The following is a 23,131-nucleotide window of genomic DNA, read 5'->3' as shown; positions in this document are numbered from 1 at the left end:
GAGAGGTACATAACTTGGTAGCTACAACCACTTTGACATCATGACTAATGATGGATGAGAGGGCAAAAAAACCTCTTTAGTTTCTCCCGGTCTCTGCAGGAGCACTGTGTCTTCCCATTGCTAGGTTACATCATTTGGTCTTTATAATTAGCATCACTGAGTGATCTTGTCTTGAGAGTAAAAACCAAAAGAAGTATTTGGACAGTAGAAGGACATTTTTCAATTTAAGACATGTTAGCAACTCCTTTTACATTTGTTGCTATTCTAACGGAGTTCTGTGAAACAAAATGAATAGCTTCAAGTAGGTTTGTGTTGCCAAGCAGTTGGTGACATGTTCAGTGTCTACCTGTCTCTCTAGCTCAATGTAGAAAGCTAACCCGATGATGTTCCCTTACCCGAAAGGTAGACCATGTGTAGTTTTCCGACAATGTGAGCAATAATTTTTCTTGATAAACAGGTGGAATTACTTTGCACGTAGTAACAAACAATTGCAAGTCAAAATGCTTGTCAGACCCGTGAATCAGTTTCCTTGTTGCACTTTCATCTTCTGTGCTTCCAGCAGTATTCTGATAGTGCAAATTCATTGAAACCTGGTCTTGTCAGAGCATGAATGAGGGAATTAGTGGATGAGCAATCAGGTGCCACACACACCTACATTTCAAAAGACTATGTTCATCCTTTTTATGAAACGAACAACTTCCTGTTTTTTTAACTAGTTGCATTCAAAAGGTTTATTCATCCTTCATCAAGCAAAAAGATCCTTGCTTATAGCTATGCAAAGATTTCTTTTAAACTTTTTCTGTACCAATTGTTTCAAAGAGTTAAGTTGGTTTAGAGGTGTCCTTCATTTAAATCTGAGAAATACCAGCTGATGATGAAGAATGTTGTGGAAGAACTTTTTAAATTAAGTTTAAAGCATCAGAAATATGTCAGCTCAGCATATATTTCAGTAGCCAGATTTCACTAATGACATAATGGTTCAAGCATGAGCAATGCCTACTTCTGGTAGGATGTAAAATACCTATGTTCCTGTGACTCTTCATATTCTTCCATTTTCATTCTGGCTTTTTTAAAAATGCCAAAGATTCTCTAATTAGTTCTTTGTTTGTTTGAAGTTCTTTGTTGTGTAACTTGCTGTGAATGGACTATGAAAAAACTATGTGTTTTTGGAAACCTTCCCTTGTACATTTGCTTTCCTGCCTTCATCTTTTTTCTTCTCTGCTTTAAGGAGGAAGGGAAGACTAGGAGAACAAAAGCCTTTTGAATTTTACGAAATGAAACATGAAAACATACGTTTGTATCTTTCTTTGTATGTGGAGGTGCTCTCATTTTTTGAAGCCAAAAGCTTGCCGTCATGTAAGTGAAACAAGGAAATGCTATTAACAGCGCAAGAATAAAATGCCTTTTCCAGTAAGGAGGTTTTATATACTTAATATAGTTTATTTTATGTGTTTGTTTCATTTAACTTGCTATGTGAACAAACACAGAAGAAATATGATAAAATGAATTATATTTAGCGCTAATCTGGCTGGTATGAAAATACTTTAAAATTAACAGTCTTCTAATCCTTAGAATTAACATGCTCAGTTTTTCTTCATGTAACTTCACTCAGAATAATTAATTTAGGAAGGAAATTTGGATCTCCTGGTTTAGCTATTGGAAGAGAAGGACAAAACTGAAGTTGACATCTCTGATGTAAAGCAGCTTCTTCCTGTTCTTGATCCAGTCTCTGAAGCCATGATTAGGCATGCTGGCAAAGCAGTAGAAAACCTCTTGAATTGCTAAAATTCCAAATACATGTAACCATAGAAATGACCTTTAAAAATACCTTTAGGCTAATTTACTCTGTGTTAGCTGTGATAATGGGATTCCAGTCTATCAGATTTCTTTTACAAGTTTTTAATTTGCTTTGAGAAATTCCATATCTGTTCATAATGTTATTAAAGCCTGTGTAAAATTTTTGCATCACTGGAATATTCAGATACAAATTAAAGTCTTTTCAAGAATTGCATCAGAAATTAGGATACCAGTTTTCCCACTTTCATTAAAAATCATTGGAGTGATCCTGGAGATTGAGAAAAACTTTCACTTTCCATTGCTACACTGTGATTTGGAGTTGTGTTGTATTGCTTCTGTCTTGGTAGGGGTTGGAGACCCAAGTAACTGAGTTTTTTTATTAGAGGAAGGAAAATTGAAAAATTTCAATTGAAACAAAATTTGTTTTAAATCCTCTCAGTATTTGTTTTCAATGAAAACTGCCAAAAATTGTGATTAGCTCAGTTCTAACTTCCCTATTAATTCATTCCCTTCCATCCCTCTCATATATTTCATTAACTTATGACTCTGTGGAGTTTCTGTCATTAGACCTGTCCTTATGATTGATGTGGAAGGGCAATGACCAAGGAATGCTGATGTTATCAGTGTCTTACAGGACTCCAGAATCATAAATGAAGCTGCTTCAAGGAAAGTGCACTATGAAGAGGTTCACTTCACCATAAACAGTAAATAAAACCCCTGGAAAGCACCAACGGGACAGATTTAGGCTCTAACATAAAAAGAAATAGGGTCATTACCTCATGATGAGCCTTAAGCTATGACCTCTTGCCCTTAATTAATTGTGCAGATTCTTCTCTGAGATAATCTCTTACATGCAAACCCATTTTTGGGGAGAGTGGAGTTGGCTCTTTAGCTTATAAACCAACCTTTCCTGGAGTCAGGAATGACTGTACAATGAGCAAAACTATCCAAGCACCCCAAGCTCCTCATTGCTGATATAGTCGCCTGCTCTATGCTTCCTACAGAGAGCTTCACTGCATCCCATATGCTCAGCCATGAAGATTATTTATTTGTTGCAGCCAAGGCTGTGGCCTAAAAGTGTGCCTATCTCTGGCTAGGCAAGCAGGGGGGAGTGAAAACAATATTTTATACTTGGATGAAGGCAGTGAAACAGTTAAAAAAGAAGGAACTATTCTGAAGGCAATATCCAATCTCAACAATACCTTGGAGTGTGGGTGTTCATCTGTCAGGAGGATTGATGATGAATTTAAGTTTTTCATCAAAAGGCTATTCTTGCAGAGTTCTGGATGGCTGTGTCATGCTTAGCTATCATCAGTCTTTAAAAGAAAATTTTGTAAAAGATAACTACTTCACAAGCTTGAGGAATTGATTCAAGCAGCTACTATTGACTGCCTAGCTCTGATCTGCCAAAAAATCATTATAGCAGTTAAAATAACTGCATAAAATATTTTGATACTTTCATGGAGAAAAAAACCCCACAACAGTACAATTCTTTTAACTGTGACTGCTATTTTCAGACTTGAAAATGTGGAGGGATGCTTTACAAGAGGATGTATTTTGGCATTTGTTTTAAAATGTTACAGTCTTGTAATTCCGTTGTAGAATGATGAAGCGATTGTACTACAATTTATAAGAAAAAAAAAGTATGTGGAAGAAGTGTGTTAATCTTTGTTTTTTACAATGGGTACAACAGGAAGCAGAACTATTTATGGCAGTGTGACAAGGAAAGGGAAGATGAAAAGTTTTATACAAACGTATCACAAAAATTTCTTGTTTAAGATTAGAATATTTTAATTTGAAGATTAAATAATGTAATGGTTTATGACATTGAAATACAGGCTCAGTAAGATAAATAGAAAATTCCTACTGTTTCCTAAAGTCAGTGGGGTTTGTATCCATATGTGGGTTAAAAGCCTTATTCTGTCATTATTATACTGTTAGAGTAATTCTGTCAAAATAAATGTTGCATTTTGGGAGTCAAAATGTACCCTGTAAGTTTCTTATTTGCTGATAATATTAATAATAACAGGAAAAAGAATGGAATTGAATGCATTAGAGACTTCTGAAGAAGAGAACCAAGAACAGATATTCTAGGATTAAACTGCGTGATATTGAAGACTTTACGTAATCATGGTCATGCATAACTAAGGATATATTTGTTTTTAATGAATAATCTGATTAATAAGGTGAAAACTGCATGTCAAAGTCAATAGAAAAATAAATTCTAGCACATGGAATTTGTCTGTTATATTTCTGTATTCTTTGGCTGTGTTAAGGAGTTTTTTACCTCTAACCTGTGCCAAATATTTGTTGACATGATCTCCAGTGACTACATGGGAATTTGGGTTTGGAAATACTGAATTAGTGTTATTTAGATAACATAGTCTAACTCTAAGAAACTTAGTCTGAATTTATGACGAAATAATTGAGCTTCTGTCAAGAAATGTGTTTCCTTCCTGGAAATATTTCAGTTTCCTACCCTGAGCATTGGTATCAGAGAATCAGCTATCTGAAATTTACTTCTGCAACTACCAGGAGATTTAAAAAGTCAAGCAATGGTATGGATACTTTGCACAAGAAGGACCACTTTGAGCAAACCCCAGCTTAATGCAGTAAAAACTATGTGTACACAGTATGGTAGAATTTATTTCAAGAGTAGGTTTTAGTATGCTTTTGAAAGAAAGAAACTTGCATTTACCTTTCAGCTACAAGCCTATTCTTCCATGTCCCTTAAAGAATAAAAAATAAGGATAAACAATCGTGATAAACAATAATTCATCACCTTTTTCTTTAGCTTGTCCTAAGCACGCTTCTTACATGAATGCCTCCTTTTTTGCCAACGTACCCATAAAACCGATGAATGACATTACTCTAGTTTTCATATTTGTGTTTGCACTGTGTATTATTTCAGCAAAAGCTGATTATAGAAAAGGGAGAGAAAAGCGCCTTCATTTCAAATAAACTGTTGGTTTAGAGGAAATAAAGCCTTATGTTGAAAGTGTGTTGGATAATACCCTTTTGGCTAAGAAAAGTGCCTGTTACTAAAAAGAAATCTCACAAGACCGAAAATGCACTTAATTTAGCTTGGAAAGTTGAACTAAGCCTTTCAGTTTCATATTTGTCTTTTATTCACTGTAGCATGGCTGTACAGGGATTAAGACTTTTTTTTTTTCTCTTGATGGAAATATTATTTTTTTTTCTTATGTAACATAAATGAGGCATACAATTGTCAAGTCTTGCTTTTTTCTTCGGTCTTCTGCCCTGGTAACAGAAACATTAAAAATGGACAATCCTTTTTTTTAAAAAAAATAAGAGATACCAACCAAGTATTTCGAAGATGTCCCTTTCTTTTCTTTCAAATTTCAGACATGGGACACAGAACTGGAGAGATCTGCAGAGTCATGGGCTGAAACCTGTCTATGGGAGCATGGGCCTGCAAGCCTTCTTCCATCAATTGGGCAGAATTTGGGGGCACACTGGGGAAGGTAGTTTAAGATACTGTTTTATACTATATATATTTTGTTTTTAAATCTAACAAAACTTGCTTAAAGGTAGAATGATAGAAGCTACACCTTTTGAATGATCTAATAGACTACTACTGGCTTCCATAGGTACAGACCTCCAACATTTCATGTCCAAGCATGGTATGATGAAGTGAGAGATTTCACGTATCCCCATCCTCATGAATGCAACCCATATTGTCCTTACAAATGCTCTGGTCCTGTTTGTACACATTACACACAGGTATGTACGTGGGTTTGTTTTTTGTCAGCTATGGAAAGGAGTGGTCAAGACCTCCAGTTAGTTTGTTGTATGACACATAGAAGATACTAATCTTGCAGTACATACCATAGCACTGGAGCACAAAAGGGCCTTGTTATTACACTCCATAGTTAGAAGCACTGGGTATTGATGACATAGAATAGGGTTTACATACAAATCATCCTTGTAAATACCACTTCCTTAACAGGATTAAGGGAAAAGCTCTCAAAACCCAATACTGAGTGTTACTGCTTAGTGCACTTTGTATAATCTAGTTCCTGTGCAGGTATGCTGGCAGTCCTTTCTGTAATATGCTAAAGAAACAACAACTACACATTTAAAAAAAAAAAAAAGTTTTCTTACAAAAATTCCTCAGATCAAACAACAGTTTTTAACATGTTCCTTTAACTTCAGCAAGATTTTGAAATTGCATAAGAGCTAATTTATTTGTTACTTCTGAAATCTGTGTGTCTACACTGACTTTCTCCAGAGAGGAACTAGTCATGTTTTCAGTGAATGGAAAATATGTAATGCTCAGATTATACTGAAATACATGTATGATATTCAATATAATATTAGAAAACTTCAAAATGATTAATTGTTAAACATCTATTTTGTTAACTAGCACAATTTACAATTGTATATAATTTTAAGACAGAATTACCTCCGTATTCTTATTTACCATTTCTGTAAAAATCTCTATCATTACACTTATCTATTACATGTGAGATCTACAATGCATATATTTAATTTTTTGTGGTACTAATTCTTCACAGTGCCTATCTCTTTCAAGTCCTAAATCCTTTTGGAACTACACAGTTAGCTTATCTAGAATTAATACAAGTTTAGCACCTGTCATATTTGTCTAATTTGAACATTCCAGCCTTTGTCATTCCAATTGAGATCTGCAGTGAAAATGTTTCAACAGATTAATAAGGGAGCACAGCCACCTTAGATTGCAATTATGTGAAAGCATATTAATTTTAAATCCATTACTTGAGTCTTTTTGGTGTGTTATAATTTTTGTTACCTTTCACTGCTGACAAATATCTGTTCTCTCAGTCTAACCAATCTAAACCCCTCTGGGTCCTTAGGTTGTGCTGAGAACTCAAGGGCACAGGAACTTAACTTCTAACTCAAGATTCCCTATTAATTGTAGTACCAAGAATCAGTTCTTCAGATCATGCTTTGTAAATATTAATCACAGTAAAGCTTTTCTTTCTAATAAGGATATAACCGAACGGCCTTTTAACAGTTGTAATTAGATCACTTCAACCCATTTATAACAGAGGGGAATATAACATCACTTTTGTGATTTTAGTTTTATACATTGAAATTTGAAGACAGTTTTGATTTTATGTTCATCAGCGTTGGTTTTCACATCCATTTCTCTTTCCTCTTTCACAGGTTGTTTGGGCTACAAGTAGTAGAATTGGTTGTGCAATTAATTTGTGTCATAACATGAACATCTGGGGACAGATTTGGCCAAAAGCAGTCTACCTTGTGTGCAATTATTCTCCTAAGTAAGTAGGCTGACACCCAATAATATCTTGAGTGGGCAAGATACTTTATAATAATCCAGGAAATAATCTGAAAGGAAATCAGTCTGGGTTTTCTTTTTTTTTGTACTATTACAAAGTAGACCATTGTTCCCAAGGCAGCCTTTGGCTGCACAAATACTCTTGTGATTTTCTAGAGCTTCTGTTTTCTGGCCTGTGTTTTAGCACACAACATCAGAGATCTTTGTTGTAGTGTGATATTTGTCTGAAAAATAAGTGTATCTCCCCCATTGTGACTTTATGGAATGTGTAACATGAAGGAATGATTAAGATCAACTTCTATAGAATATTCCATTCAGGAGCACAGAGCCTGTTCTCATGTAATTGAGCAATTTAGTCTCACGGTGCTTTGCCAATCTAAAAAGATTTTACAGCAGCTTATGGCAATACTTCAGTTTTATATTCATGAACTTTTCAGTTACTTCCTGTGCATTTGGTATATCAAAACAAAGTTATGGTCTAAGTGTTTGCTGGTTTTCATAATTTATTTGTTCATATATTAAATGCTGTTCAGTGCTAAAATGTTCATTTATTAAGGTATGTTTTGCTATTTTTTTTTTTTTTTGGTGTAAAGGGGTAACTGGTGGGGTCATGCTCCTTATAAACCTGGCCGCCCTTGTTCCGCATGTCCCCCTAGTTTTGGAGGAGGTTGCAGAGAAAATCTTTGTTACAGAGGTATGTATTATTTCAGCATAGAAATGTAACCTTTCTTTTGCTTCCTTTCCTCATTATGCTTTAACATAGTGGAATAGAATATATTACGTATGTGCCCAAAGGCCTGGTAGGGCCCTACTTCGCTATGATGAATAAGGTCATGTATTTATGATATATGAGGCTGAGCCTCACCAGAGGGAGTGGAGCGTCCTGAACTCCTTCTGATTTAAGTGCTGATTGACGGCTTTTAGTACACAAAGATGTAGACTGATGCTGTGTGCTATTTGTATGCCTTTATGTAATTATAGTGGAAGTCTGTGCAGTGATTTGTTTATAGGGAAACATGTTATCTCAGTGACATAGCCATGTGCATTGCTATAAGAAGAATCAAGAACAAAACTAGAAGAAATTAGTAATTAAATGAAATGTCAGCTAGGATGATTATTAACTTCTTACAATTTTCGTAATGCTATTCATATTTTATTGCATTGAAACACAGCTTATTATGAAGCTGCTATTTCTTTTTGGTTTACTCTGTGTACAAATAATTTAGCAATTTTTGTTAGTAACTTCCAAAAGTTATTAATCTATTCATACGCACCATAAAAGCTGCACCAGTGTGCCCAAATACCTTCCTTATGGTTCTTGTTTAAGAATGTAGATTCAATGATGAGTATTTCAAAATTATTTTCGTTAGGTATGAATAGAAGGGCCTGATTTTCAGCTGTATGTTTTTATGAAATCATCTTCTTTAATTACAAGATATGTATGAACTTGCTAAAACTTTTCCAATGTACAAGAGAAGTATCACCTTTGTTCCATTAGTTTTCTGATGTCATAAAGAAGATACTAAAACAGGAGTGTTAACAGCACTGTCATACCTTAGTTCTACCTTTTCTCAGCATCAGAAAGATAGTTGAGATGTATTATTATGCTTGAGCTCTTCATCTTACGAAGTTAAGTTTCCCTTGCTTTCTTGCTCGTATTCATCTACCATTTTGTGAGAACAAAGCCATGTTACCAAAACTTGGTAAGGGATTTACATTCCACAAACACTGATTTTTTTCACCTGAGAGATTATTTTTTGCCTGTTTTCTGAAACAGAGGATTCAGAAAGACCTTATTCTCCCCATGAACCAGAAGAGGAAACCAATGAGATTGAACGGCAGCGATCCAAAGCCCAAGATGCATCAGCACAGAGCCGGCCAAGAGCTCATTCACCTTCAGGCTCCACAGGCAGTGATGACAGTGAGAAAAATGAAGTAATAAGCACACAGCAAATGTGTAAGGAATTTACCTGATTTGCAAGCAGTCAACAGATTTGAATTATACAATATGAGATTCATTGCAGTGACATTGATTTTTCTTGTTTTAGCTCAGATTGTTTCATGTGAAGTAAGGCTAAGAGATCAGTGCAAAGGAACAACTTGCAATAGGTATGGTAAATTTTACACTTGTCATTCTGAGATTATTATAAAAGGCTATATTTGTATGGGAGCTGGAATATTTTCCCTTTTCGTAATCCCAGGATTTAAGACCAAGTTGTATTTTATTTTCTTAGGTATGAATGTCCTGCTGGCTGTTTGGATAGCAAAGCCAAAGTTATTGGAAGTGTACATTATGAAATGGTAAACTTTTTTAAATTAGATTTTCTACCAGTAGATTCTGTAATGAAATGTATTTTCTGTTGGAATACTAGTTAAAATCATATTAAGAATGGATTTTGAAGAAATCAATATTCACCAAAAATAAAAGCCTACACCAAATGTTTAAGATAGCATCAGACGATCTAAGTTTGCATCTGCTATTCTGTGTGTACTGTCTGTGTGTACTTCATACTTCTTACACATGCACAGAAGTAGAATTTTTGTGTCCACATATTTGGTTGTAAATATGTGAAGGTGTGACTTCAGGAGAAATACAGTAATTTGTAGGTATACTCATATAAATTGTTTCAGTAGGGCAAGCATACTTGTGTAAGCTTAATGCTAGCTGAAAATACATGATTTTCTCTGTAGAACTGAAAATGACTATAGGAAATAACAGCTACTGTGAACAAATATACTGTAAGTGAGTATAGTTTGTCTCTGAGTGAGGCAAAGTGGTGTTTTCTTCATTTGAAATAATACCTACAAAGAGCACCTCAAACTTAATAGACCATCTACCAAGTTTTTAATGAGAGATTGTAATTAAAACCTGATTTTTTTCGCAAATAAATTGCAAGGTGAAATAGGGGCTTTGTCTGACATGGAACTGCTTTTCCTGCTGTTTTTCAGCAATCCAGTATCTGTAAAGCTGCCATACATTATGGCATCCTAGACAATGAAGGTGGCTGGGTTGATGTCACTAGGCAAGGAAGGAAAAACTACTTCATCAAGTCTTACAGAAATGGCATTCAGTCAATTGGGTAAGTTTTCTTACAATTAAAATGTATGGGAAGTTTTTCATCTGTTTTTATTTTATATAAAATATAGCACAGTAGTAATATTTTGTTCATACTTTATATCATAAAGAATATGAAAATGCTATAAAAAGGCATGTGGATATATAGATATTGTATCAGTTCTGAAACTTTAGCTAGTGACTAATGGTGCACAGAAAAGTGATGCAATAATGATGTGAAAGAAGGTGTGAAAATAATGATGTGAATTTACAAAATCACTTGGGCAGTAAGTTAGTATTTGTAGTTAAATAATCTCAATATTTGGAGTATTCAGTTAATTCATTTGTAAGTGTATATATTTATTGTAGAAAAGTAGTACATACTGGCACTGAACTAGATTGCTTTGCATGTTTTGGGTTGGCCCATGGACACAGTAATCTGTGACAGCTAACAAGGCAATGATCTTTTGAGTTTGTGTTTGCAAGTGACCCGCTTGTACTGTGCATGTGAACAATATGAACCAAGTAGAAAACACACCTCTTCCTATACGTTTTGTAGTTTCATCAAAATTCCACAATTTATGTATGATATTTTGCGCCAATATTTTGCACATATTTTTGCATTGGCCACTGATGGAATAATATCGCATACATCATTTGGAGGTGTACTACACTGTTCAGGTGTTTGCCCTAAGAGTGGTATGTGAAAACAGGTCCAGGTTCTTGCTGACATGTTAAAAGAAAAAACAGAAAAACAGTGCATGAAAGTGGAGAATACTTCTCTGTTTCCGTGCATAATTATCTAACCATAGGACAGCATTGATATTAGTATGTTTGAATCTAAGATATTAGCAGTATTTGCAAATTACGCTTCACTATATCTTAATGTATTCTGCAGAGTTGTACGTTGCTGTCCTTATTTCTGTCTATACTTAGTATACGTATAATAGTACGTGTGTAACAATTAATGTATGAGTAATATTGAACTGAAAGAAAACAGAATTTTGCTGAGTGATATATTTGGCTTGGATGTGAACCTGAGGGTAAGGAGATAGGTAATCGTTAGAGGCTGTGCTCTTACTCTGTGCTGTGCAAACAAATGCCACATGCTGTGACACCTTTCATAATTTCTGTTTTCAACAGATTTACCTAATCCAGGATAGATAGAAACACTGACCAGGTAGACTAAATTCAGTGGCCTATAATTTGGGCTACCTGGGTAGCACTTAAGGCATTTATACCAATCTGTTTCTTTGGGTCGTCTGATGGTCTGGCTGGTTTAAGTTGTGTTGTCCTGTCCCGTGTCCCCCTCCCCCCCAAAAAATAAAGATAAAAAAATATCTTTTTAAAATGCTTTGTGATAAAGAGAGAAGTAAATCTTGATTATGTCAATACTACCATATTAGGAGCCAGCTTTCTTACAAATGTAGGAGTAGTTAAACTGTAGAAAATCTTCAAACTGGAAGGAATTGATTTCCCATCACTTCAAATTTCTGTGTTTCTGCACCTTCTAAGACGAAACTGTACCAGTGTCCAGACTACAGAGTGTGTTTTGCACCTATCCTCTGAGAACTGGAACTCAGAGTGAGGTATTAATACTTGGTTTTGTTTGCTGTGGACATGGATAATCGTATCACTGCTGAACAGTAATGGCCATTTTGGTTTTGGTTTTGTGATTCAGATTTTGTAAAAAAAATTTAGATGCTTTATAGATAAAGGAGTTAAAGGACCAAATCTATACCATCCTATCTACAAGTATATATTAGGAAACTCCTGCTGCTATGTGTGCACACAGACGACATAGTTCTTCGTGAATGTCCTATTCAATGGATAGATGAAATGTACTGGCTCTCATCTCTGGTGCATAATGCAAAACAGAAAAGCAGAAGAGGGAATAGCAGTGCAACACACAGCAAATTTCCTAATCTTCAGCTCCTTTGATTTATAATCGGGATTGCTAATACAGATGTTCTTTCAACTGTTGCATTTTGTAGTATAGAAATCCATTTTTAATAATATCTCAGCAAGCTAATCAACAACAGAATACAGTGAACTATTCCCACATCAGTGTTTGACAGTGCTAGGGCAACAGAAGCATGAGCTAACTCCGTGAAAGCAAATTGGAATCCAATAATTGAGCAAATGTGAAATTGGTGGGCCACACAACTAAATAAACCAATGCAAGCAAACAGTTTCTGAAAACAAATTGCAGTGCTATGGAGCACACAGGAGTAATTTGCTCCAAAGGTGAATAGGGAAACATTTCCTTGTTTTGTTTTTTTTTTTAAATAATAAATAACTTTATGGATGCCAAAAGCATCATCAGCTTCTTTGTAAACAGACAAAAAATATTAGAATCAGAGTCATATCTAATGAGTTAAAAGAGGAGTGAAACAAGAGATAAAGAGGAGTAAAATAGAAGTGTTTATCAGTTGTAATGTAACAACACAATATACATACCTGACTTGATATAACAACAGAAAAGATACTTCTGAGTACCATATAGTTACTGGGAAAAACAAGACTTACATGTTATACTGGGTTTATAGTGATACTGGTGATAATTTAACATAGGCCCAAGATCCAAAAGTAAAATTTAATGAAATTTTTCAAAAAGACTGCCAGGAGAAACTCGTTTCAGTGTTGGAGCTGTTTGTAGGAATGAACCTTTGAGGGGAAGCGAATGATCTCTTCTGGTAGATGGATGCTTCTGAGCAATTCTCAACCACAGATTTTGGTTACTACATTTTGAGGGACAAATAGATTGCATAATTTGTTCCTAGCACATTTATTCTCTTAGCAAATTAAATTACTGAAAGAGTTTAACATGGATTCCTGGTTTTCAAACAGGTTCACTGGGAATACAAACCAAATATGTCATTGCAATAGATTCACAGCTGGGGAGAGAGGGTCAGTGAGTAAAAGCTGGGGTCTTGAGTTTTTTTCTAGGTTCTCTAATAACATGTCTCCTAGCTAGAAGAAATCATTGAGACATTATTTACTGACTATTTCTATTACTTCTTTTTCAGAAAATACCAGTCTGCTAATTCCTTCACTGTCTCTAAAGTAACAGGTTAGCATTTATTTCTTATAAACTCAGTACTACTTTGAGATTTGCTTTTTCTAAATAGCACACATTTATTCAGTTCTGGTTTACTTTCTTCAGTTCAAGCTATCACCTGTGAAACAACAGTGGAACAATTGTGCCCGTTTCAAAAACCAGCCTCACACTGCCCAAGGTAAAATTCCTTGAGTCTTATTAATTCAAAGTACTGCCATATTTTGTGTCAGCTACTAATTAGCTATAGTTGTCATTGATAAAGGTGACAACAGTAGCTGTAAAAGTGAAGCCAGAAGTGTTCTACTGGTATTTTAGTCTTTGGTCTAAGGTAGGTAAATATGATCTACAGGCACTTTCTTTTGCCGATAAAGATCATTCTTTGGTCCCTTGCCAAATTTTAGTGAAATCATTATTGGTTTGACCAAAGAGTGCAAAGTAAAATGCGTTTTTCTTTTCATTGTCCACTACTAAATCCATGCACCTTAGGCAAAATACACTTATTTCAGTTTATATGTCTGTAAAACAGATACAGTAAAAGAATATGATATAGATATTTATCGTAGAAGTTATCAACTTGTTTGGCAGTTTGGGAGGATAGAGTGGGCAAATGTTTGCAAAAAAAATTAAATATATATTGTTAAGGTAAGGTGTGGTCTGCAGGTCAGTTAACAGCTTTAAATGTATGTGACATTTCTTTGAAGCCGAAGAACTCTTAACTCTTCGAAAGGAGCCTGTGCTGCAATATATTGAGGAAGGAAATCGGTAACAGTTCTTAAAACCATAGATGAGTCAAAGGTAAATACACTGTAGCATGATTTACCGCAAGCTAAGCTGGAGATATCCACAGGATTACTTTCATAGCAATCCTACAGCCAATAGAGGAAGCAAGTACAAAGCCAGAACTGCTAGGAAAACATCCCTTCATGTAGCACTTGGGTCCGTGGACTTGTTTGGTGTTTGGCTATGACTCCTGGCTTTCTAGCTGGAAGATGTGGAGAAGTAAGCGAAGGAGTGGAATGCAGGAATGGATGGGTACAATCTCATACTTCTATCTTTTTCTTTTTTCTTCATTACTAAAAACTAGAAGTAGCTTCATTAAGAGAAAAATAGGGTCTCTCTTTAATACAATTTAAAAGTAAAATTAAGTTTAAAAATGATTGATTAATTCTGAAGCATCAACTTAAGGAACTTCACAACAGCAGTGACTCATTCAAGATTTTGTTCATGTTCTTAATTCTGAAAATGTAGTCTTAGGAGTTACAAGCAGTAATCAGCTATGGCATTGATTGCACAACCTCTTTTTTCCCTCTCATGCCCTAATAATAAATCATCAGGTCTTCAAAAGGCCTCTTTGACATCTTGCTTCCTTCAGACAAAAATCTCTTTACTAGCTGCATCAGCCTCTTTTAATTACCCATCTGGTAAGACTGCAGCACACCCACGTGATGTGACATGCCAGATATTGAGTAGAGCATGGACAGCATCCTGGGGAAGAACGCTTGCCTAGGGATGCCCCACATAGGGTGGCTCCAAAGCCATTAGGGCATGACCCATTTTTTAAATGAAACAGCTCAGAGTACACCTGGAGCTGACTGGCACTTCTTCCTTGTAGCATATCACAATTACCAACCAAGATGCTTGCCACCTCCTATACTACTGTTAGCTTCCCACATAATTTTCCTGTGCATTCTGGAGCTACAGCAAGCATAAATCAGAGACAGAATTTTTCTCAAAGGTTAACAAAATGCAGTTTGATAAAGACAGTCTTTGTTTCAGTAGGTTTTTGATCTCCTGGAATCAGCTGGGAATCTCATTACCTTCCAAAGATTTTAATTTTAGCCATAGATACCAAGTGCTTACCTTCTTTATAAGTTGCTAAATTGGCTTGCATCACTAGCATCACCAGCATCATAGCAGGTCCTCATTCAGATATGCCTCTCCTGTTAAGGTATTCAACTCTACAGTTGTATAGGATGCTGTAGAAACAGGTAATAATGTAAGAATGAACAGTCTCTATTCTCACTGGTTTTTCTACTGGCCTCACATATGTTGAAAAAGAACACCATCTGCTTATTTAAAGGGAAGAAGACCAGACCTGTTGAAGTATGTTTTCAAGCACTTTATTATGAACCACTACTCACACGAGCGATGCTTTCACACGTATTGTCAAAGCCTCGAAAACAGCCTTTTAGTATCAGTATGGACCCATATGTCTGCATAGTCAAATTGACTTACACTCAATAATGCTGATGTTGAGTAAGATATAGTAATACTCTGATATTGTTCTTCCTAAGTGTGTGTGGTTTATTTTTGATATTTCAGGGTGTATTGTCCTCACAACTGTATGCAGGCAAATCCACACTACGCTCGTGTAATTGGAACCCAGATTTATTCTGACGTAAGTATAGTGATTTATACTGCATTATATAATGAAATATAAAATCCTATGAAAAAATATAATGTAAAGATCATAAGATATAATATAGATACCTGCTTTTCCTCCATATGCTGATTTTTACAGTCCTTTCAGAAGGTGGTTTTTTTTTTCAGAGGCTCCCATTTCAGTTAGTAGCATTCAGTTGCTGAAGATATTATTGAAAGTTATTTGAAAACTCGCTGTAGACTTCAATAGTCTCTGGACCCATATTTTCAATTTTTTATCAAAATTCCCACTGATTTGTTCACTGAATTGGCAGTATTGTATTGGCAGTGTATGCTCATTTAAACCCTTGCTCTTTAGACCCTTATGCAACCATAACTTTTGTCAGATTAAACTAGCCAAAAAGAATTATGATGAAAATAAATCTCCACAGTCTGATTATTTTGGATATTCCTCATCTGTGTAGGTTGCTAAATATTTGCAGCAGGATTTTGATATATTTGTGTAAAGTATCTCACTGTCATATTATTTTAAAGGACTAATATTGTGGGGTTTTTGTCATTCTGTTCCCCTGTAAATTTTTTTTTTGTCTTTCCTATATCATCTTTGGTTCTGAAGTGGATAGAAATAATGAAAAGAAAGTTCTTTTTATGCATCTCCTTTGTCATCAATCTATGGAGAAGCCAGGATGTAGTGGCAGAGAGACCAGTTCACATTTTTTCCAGTAAACTGTATGTTTTAACTGTCTTTTAGCTGTCATAAGAAATAGTATGGCAACCAGCTGGGTCAGATGATGATTTTCACTACTTCCCAGCACTTTTAAATGTGTGAAAATAATATTCAAATATGTATTCTTCATTATTTTGAAGCTAACTATTGTTCGTTAGATTAGCTGAGCAACTTGTCCTGAAAACACTCTTGTCTGTGAGTAGTGCTACATGTGTGAGAAGTACTTCCAATTCAGGAATTAAATTGATTTGTGCGTGTGGAACAGGGTCCTTAATGTGTATAAGAGGGGGAATAAAAAGAGAATCAGTGAAAGTCCATTTTGTGGGAGACGATTTTCTTTCAGTCCAGTGGTTGCAGTCAAAGGTTACAGCCAAAGTTTCCCCGTGAGTTAGAAACGACTTCGTTGTAAGAGGAGGAAGACCCATTTCTGTTTAACTTACACAGGAGAACATCTCAGAATATGTATTTGCTCTGGTTGGAGAAGTCCCAGATGACTTTAATGAGTATTATAGAGTTATGCCTTAAAATTATTTTAGATGTACTATCTCATTATTCATCTCCATTGTATAGAAATGTGTGCAGCCATACTGCTTTTAGGAAAAAATGGACATAAATGCAGGTAAGAAACCAGGGATGGGAATCATCTTACCAACTTCAGATGCTGTCAGGATAGATATCTACACTGAAGGTTCTAATCTAGGTTATGTTTGTAGTAGTTTATAGGACATACAGTATAGTGATGAAGGAGATAAATAGGCATCTTCAGAACAGAATTCATTTGATCTTTTCAGAGTGTCTACCTCAGTATGAGATGAATTGCCTAATAGAGATGTCTATTCCTCTCCATTTCCTACAGAAGGATCCTAGGGCATCTAGCTCAGCTATAGACAGATGTGTCTTACCTGTTTTACCTACATTTGTGTAGATGGTCCCATTGATAGTATCAGCATGATGTGATTTTCTACAATGTTCCTTTGTTGCTAACATTTTAATTATTTTAAAGCTAAGATACTTTTTATTGAAATTTTCACTAAATAATATGATTGGGTATTTTGTGCATTATAATTTATTACTAAACTAGTTTCAGGTGACATATTTATAGAGAATAATCTATTTCATAAGTGTGTCCTCTTTTACAGTTTTTCATGTATTCACAGACAGATTTGTTCATAGAGATAGAGAATTCATTTGCCTACTTGTCATAGCAAAAGTATTTGAAATTGCAGTCCATGTTCTACTTGGCTGATTCCACAAAACAGATGGGTTTTTTTGTATGTTTCTGCAAGTTCTTTTGTTTCAAAAATGCATATATATGTATGTGGATGTACGCATAGATGCACAAGACTATTTATTTGCACTAGTGCTTAGGCCACTTGCATTCAGTAAATGAAGAAGATTTTGCAGAGATATTAATGCAAAAAGCAAATAACATTAATAGATGTCACTAATGCAAGAACATATGTTTACAAGACCATTTTGTAGTATTCATGAGAATCTAGTTAAACTTTTCTTTTTCTGGCTTTGGTCTGATCAGGCATTCATTCTTAAACTCATTTCATATTTTATGGCAACTTCTTTTCCCCCCTGTTCCTGAGAAGGGTTATTCTCTGGTTTTTCAGTAGGGTCCCACAGAATTTTGATCCTTTTCCCCCTCCCATTCTTTTCCTTTGACATTGCAATGACTATCCCTAACTCGATTGAAACAACCCCCCCCATTATTTCATTCTCCATTCTTCCAGTCTGCTAGCTATTGTCTCTTTGTCTGTGGCAGATAAATCACATCCATGATTTATAGAGCCAGCATCTATAAACTTATGTGTGTGTGGAGTTTTCACGCAATACCCACCCCCCTGTGCTCTATACCATCTATTTTTTCAGTTGATCTCCCTTTGTTTCACTTGTCTTGAGGTAGGTTGCAAGCTCCTTAAAACAAAAGTATCATTCTGAGTTTATGGTGCAATTGATTTCTTTTCTGAATAGAGCTATTATGGAATGAATAAGAACTGTAACATGTGTCCTTCTCAGCAGACAGAAGTACAAATTACTCATTCTGCATATGGCCCTAACACATTGCCACCTTTGTGCTTTGTGTCTCTGCTGGCTCCACTGCTAAGAGTTTCCACATGACAATGCTTTGTCTTGTTGGGAGGCCAGGAAAAAAAGGGAGTTTCCTCCTATCTTGTGCTGAAGAGTTGATTCCACCTTTCAATTTTGGTTAATCCATTTTGTCTAAAACTTTTTGAGTCTTATTTCTGGAATTCCAGAATCATGTCACGTTGACAAGCATTTTAACAATATCTGTAATTTTAAAGCACTTTTCAAAATAACCTCATTTGTGAAATAAAATAAAAACCTTCCCAAAAACTGAATCATGTCAGGCCCGATGTGATTGTCTGAACTATGTTGGAGATGATCTTGCATCACCTGTCTGTACAGCTGTTGCTGTTAGTCCCTGGATTATCAAGTTACCAAATTAAACATTTTCATAGGGAGGAGAAGCTACAATAGTTCAATTGAAAATTCTTTCAGATTTTTTTGTAAAATTTTATTTTAATGGACACACCTTAGATGTGTATATGGTAGAAATTCTTAACCACATTCCAGGTGCCTTATAAGAATTTCTAAAGAGATTAAGGTTTATACTTAACCTGTTGTTTTCACAGTAGGCATCATTTTCCCAAAGACAATCTCTTACTCTATATTATGGGTGTTGATTGAGCAATTCTACAAAAAAATGGAGCCTCCTTTTGGAGGCTATAGATAACAAAGGCCTTTTATCTAAAGAATTTGATGGAATTGTATAATAATACAATCTGAGGACTTTGGCTATGTTAATTTTTGTTTCAGTAACCATATATGGAAATATTTCCCTAATACTTTTGCAAGAGTATTCATAATTCTCTGTTGCGGTGAAATATAAACAATATGATGTAAAAAAGCTATTAAATAGCTCTATAGTCTTGTGTTGGTGAGGGAGAGATGCTTGTGGTTAAAATGCCTTTGCAGAGTACTGCTATGCTGTGGTAGATATTTGGTATTTTGCTGAGTATCTGAAGAAGGAAAATAATTAAGCAGCTTGGTATTCAGATTCTATGACCTGTCAAATACTAACGAATTGCAGAGGGTTCACACCATAGCAATAAAGCAGGGTCATATAATGCTGTATAAAATGTTTATGTTAACTTAAAAATATTGCCTTGTATATCCTTTGGAGTGAGTTCATCAAAATTAATGAAACAACCTCAAATCTCTGATGAAGACTTCCAGAATGTGGCATGAGGCTGGTAATGTAAAATACAAATAATACGCAGAAATTTGTGGTAAACCATAGTGTGAAATCCTCCTCTGCTTAACAGTTCAAGGAAGTGTGATCAGGATGACACAATATTATTAACTATAGAAAATATTATGGCATCAGTACTGGAATCTGATTCCATTTAGATGAAATTGCCAAGCCAATGAGAAGTTCCTGAAAGCTCAAAGCAGATAATACTTTCTCAAAAAAATATATTCTGTATATATTGATAAAACTATATGCATTTATTCATCTGTATTCTTATAACCTAATTAATAATTATAAATTTACACTGATTTAATTGTTCATATATTTTAAAAGTATGCACATTTATTTTCCAAGCTCATCTGGAAAGCAGCATAGGAGTAGCAGTTGATTTTTCATCTGAAAATAGCCTGAGTCGGCCTCATCAACCTCATTCTTCTGACCTCTCCTTTTTCACATATCCCATATAAGCTCCTTGCCTTTAGCTTTAAAATGTTGTGTATTAGCCTAGCCATACTTCACTGATCCAGTAACCAATTGTGGTGCCAAGCCCTAACAATGACCCCGTCCTTTACTGGAAATAGTTTCCAAGCAGTAGTCAGCCTCTTCTGTCAAAATCTCCATACCTTGACTCTTCCTTTCTTTTTTACTTGACTAGAAACTTCCAAATAACATTGGAACATGCAGGATTTTAGCTACCCTTAAATGTAGTAATGAAGGTGTCTACCTATATAATGATATGCGCAAAGTGTAGCCTTTTGGTTACTATTACGGAGGTGACAAACTGACCTTTCTTTTCCCAAGTTGTACCTCTAGCTTTTTTTTATATCTCCAATGTGAACTGAAAACAAAGTTGCTACTGTATTGTAGTACTAGTAATTAATAGTGTTCTGGTTCTTCACTGTAGTTAATTGCTTGTAAATCTCATCTTTTAATTCTTTAAACTGTAATCCTGTATTGCAGAGGCCATTTTTCCCCCTGTATATTTGAAATTGCACGTAATCAATCTGATTTTAAGTTACTCCCATGGGATGAGTACGTAAAAGATGGTATAGTACTAAAAATAAGGTCCCTACTGGTGTTCAGGATATAACAAAAGTCTTGTAGCCCAGGGAGGAGGAGAAAAAAGTACAGAGGAGCATAAATGGCATCCCTTTTGGCATTTTCAAAAAGTGCAGCCAGCAGTGTGAAAAGAAAAATTCTGAAGCATCTTTGCAAAAGATTCTTTGCATAAACAATTTCAAATGTTTGCTCCTAGAAATACTGTAAAGACATAACTCTCAAACTGGCAAGTTCAGTGCTTGCAATGAGAGTAGGAAAATTATTGCTATTTTAAATTCCTGATTTTATATAGCATTGAGATTACAAAATAGCTACAGTAATGGATATAAATTATTCCAATTATAACTGCAAGAAATGCAATTCTTGTTTAAATAGTGATCTGCTATTGATATTTATATTGACTAAGTTTTTAAGGTTGGTTGAGGGGAGACCGGTTGCAGTGAAGGCTTCAACTTGGCTTCAACTGGAGATTCACTGTAGCTGCAGCTACACTTTGCTGTGCTGTGTACTGAAGATTGGGACCTACATTCTGCAGTATCTAAGAAGTTTCATTCTTCTGGAGATTAATTTTTAAAGACTGAAAGAGTAGTAGAGGACTGCAAATTTAAATGAATAGTTTAAATGAACATTATCAAGATTGTCACTGAGCAATACTTCTGTGGATAGTGTTTAGACTACAGAGGTTCGTGAGAGGAATTAGTGGCCAGAGAATGTACATTTCATTCAAATGAAGCTGCTGGTAACTTCACAGAGAATTTTGCCTGTGTAAAGTTTGTGGAATTGGACCCTGATTTTAAAAGTCTTTTTTTGGAGCAATTTTGAAGTCTTTACCTCCTGACTCTATAGACACTTGGGGTGTTCCCTTCTAATATGGATCATTTCACTGCTTTTTGAGGTTTTGCACCTAGAGATGGAATTACTGCAGTCTATCCCTCAACTTTGGGGTAGGACATTGTCCTAGAAACATATGACTTCAGCATGCCTTTGCTGTTCTACAGTTCCCCTCTTTGGCTCTGGATGGAGATTAAACTGAATCTCCTGATCTATAATAATTCATGGGACTAAGATTTGAGTTTTACTACCTCTCTGATGTTGAAGTCAAGGCTGATAGAGCCTTTAATTTTGAAAGGCTCAAGAATTCCAACATGTTCCTGATTCTTGAACTGAAATAGCCTGAAATAAATGATTTTGGGGTCATGCTGCAGGAGGTCTTTGAAGAGGCAGTGTCTGTACTCCTATAAATTGGCCTAATTCCTATTAATCTGATTTAAATACTGTAAGATTAATAAAATTAGCCATGCATTAAATATAATTATTTTATGTTTCCTAGAACACGGCTTAAATGTCTTTATTAGTTTTCTTCTAAGCAATTTTGAAATAAAAGGATGAATGAAAACTAATCTCTTCATTCTTTCTTAGATATCCAGTATCTGCCGGGCAGCAGTTCATGCTGGTGTAGTCCGCAACCAGGGCGGTTACGTTGATGTTATGCCAGTCGACAAAAGAAAGGTGTACGTTGCTTCCGTTCAGAATGGGATATATTCAGAAAGGTACAGAGCCCAGTTGCAAAGGTTACACTTTACCCTTCACCTCGATAAGATTTACAAAGTCTTGCATTGTGTCTGTTTGTACCTGGGGCAGTGCTAGAAACCAAACAAATAGGCCAACATGGGTGATTTACAGAGCTTGTGTAACAGCTGTGGTGACTTTGGAGAAGCTGTGGTACTGGAGCTGCCTGCCTCCTCTAAGCTCATAAATCATTACTCTAAAAAGCTGCTTATGAAATAAAATAACCCTTTTGTTTACTTTACTGGCTCTGTTGCAGCTAACACAGTATTTGATAAGACAATTGCCATTGCTTTCTTTGGGATTTTTTTTTTTTAAATTAACATTAGTGATTTATTCTGTCCAAATTAGAGGGTCTGCAATTCATGGGTACTGGCATCCGATGCAAATTCATTGGTTCATGATGAAAAGTTCATTACTGATTCATGTGGTATTGAACCAGTGAGCCTGGATCATAAATAATATTCACAAACATTACATTTTTCAATCATTAAAATACATTTTATATTATTTTTTCTTTTTTAATGGCTTGACTGTTTTTAACAGTGTTTTTCTGAAAGATATTGCGTGAAAGTTCATTTGGTTGTATTCACTGTATTTATGTGGTTTATGATGAGAATGCATGGCTGCATGTTGCAGATTAAATTTAACCCTGGAAAGAGTTCTTCAGGTTCTAAAGGAAGAAAGAGAAACTATCTTAAAAAAAACCTTGTACCACTCTTTTATTCTGGTAAAGCTAAGAATGCTTGTTACCTCTAAAACTATAGGCTTTCCAGGAAATTTTTTGGGAAAAAAACTCCAAAAGTTTCTATAGAGAAGTTGAAAATAGGAAATGATAGAATATTTTTTTTCTTATTTTATTTGGGGGTAGAGGAGTGTCTTGCCTCTTTTCCTCAAAC

General features: G+C 35.2%; 1 protein-coding gene across 2 annotated transcripts in view; it reads left to right on the top strand.

The window, feature by feature from the left end:
• CRISPLD1 (cysteine rich secretory protein LCCL domain containing 1) overlaps nucleotides 1-23,131 on the top strand; it is a 38,485-nt gene that overhangs the window by 14,370 nt on the left and 984 nt on the right. The window contains exons 2-13 of one of the 2 annotated variants that reach the window (XM_009634485.2): nucleotides 5,164-5,282; nucleotides 5,409-5,541; nucleotides 6,967-7,082; nucleotides 7,693-7,793; nucleotides 8,877-9,056; nucleotides 9,148-9,208; nucleotides 9,334-9,400; nucleotides 10,049-10,179; nucleotides 13,184-13,227; nucleotides 13,321-13,393; nucleotides 15,538-15,613; nucleotides 22,086-22,216. In XM_009634485.2, coding sequence (XP_009632780.1) covers nucleotides 5,164-5,282; nucleotides 5,409-5,541; nucleotides 6,967-7,082; nucleotides 7,693-7,793; nucleotides 8,877-9,056; nucleotides 9,148-9,208; nucleotides 9,334-9,400; nucleotides 10,049-10,179; nucleotides 13,184-13,227; nucleotides 13,321-13,393; nucleotides 15,538-15,613; nucleotides 22,086-22,216 — 1,232 coding nt within the window. Of the gene's footprint in view, nucleotides 1-5,163; nucleotides 5,283-5,408; nucleotides 5,542-6,966; nucleotides 7,083-7,692; nucleotides 7,794-8,876; nucleotides 9,057-9,147; nucleotides 9,209-9,333; nucleotides 9,401-10,048; nucleotides 10,180-13,183; nucleotides 13,228-13,320; nucleotides 13,394-15,537; nucleotides 15,614-22,085; nucleotides 22,314-23,131 lie in introns of those variants that run through there. The other variant, XM_035890108.1, reaches the window with a different exon arrangement.

This window comes from Egretta garzetta, unplaced genomic scaffold (genome assembly GCF_000687185.1).
Source record: "Egretta garzetta isolate BGI_Z169 unplaced genomic scaffold, ASM68718v1 scaffold251, whole genome shotgun sequence".
In the NCBI taxonomy this organism is placed as follows: domain Eukaryota; kingdom Metazoa; phylum Chordata; class Aves; order Pelecaniformes; family Ardeidae; genus Egretta; species Egretta garzetta.
Note: the sequence above shows the minus strand (reverse complement) of the source record. Positions and strands in the feature narration are given on the sequence as shown.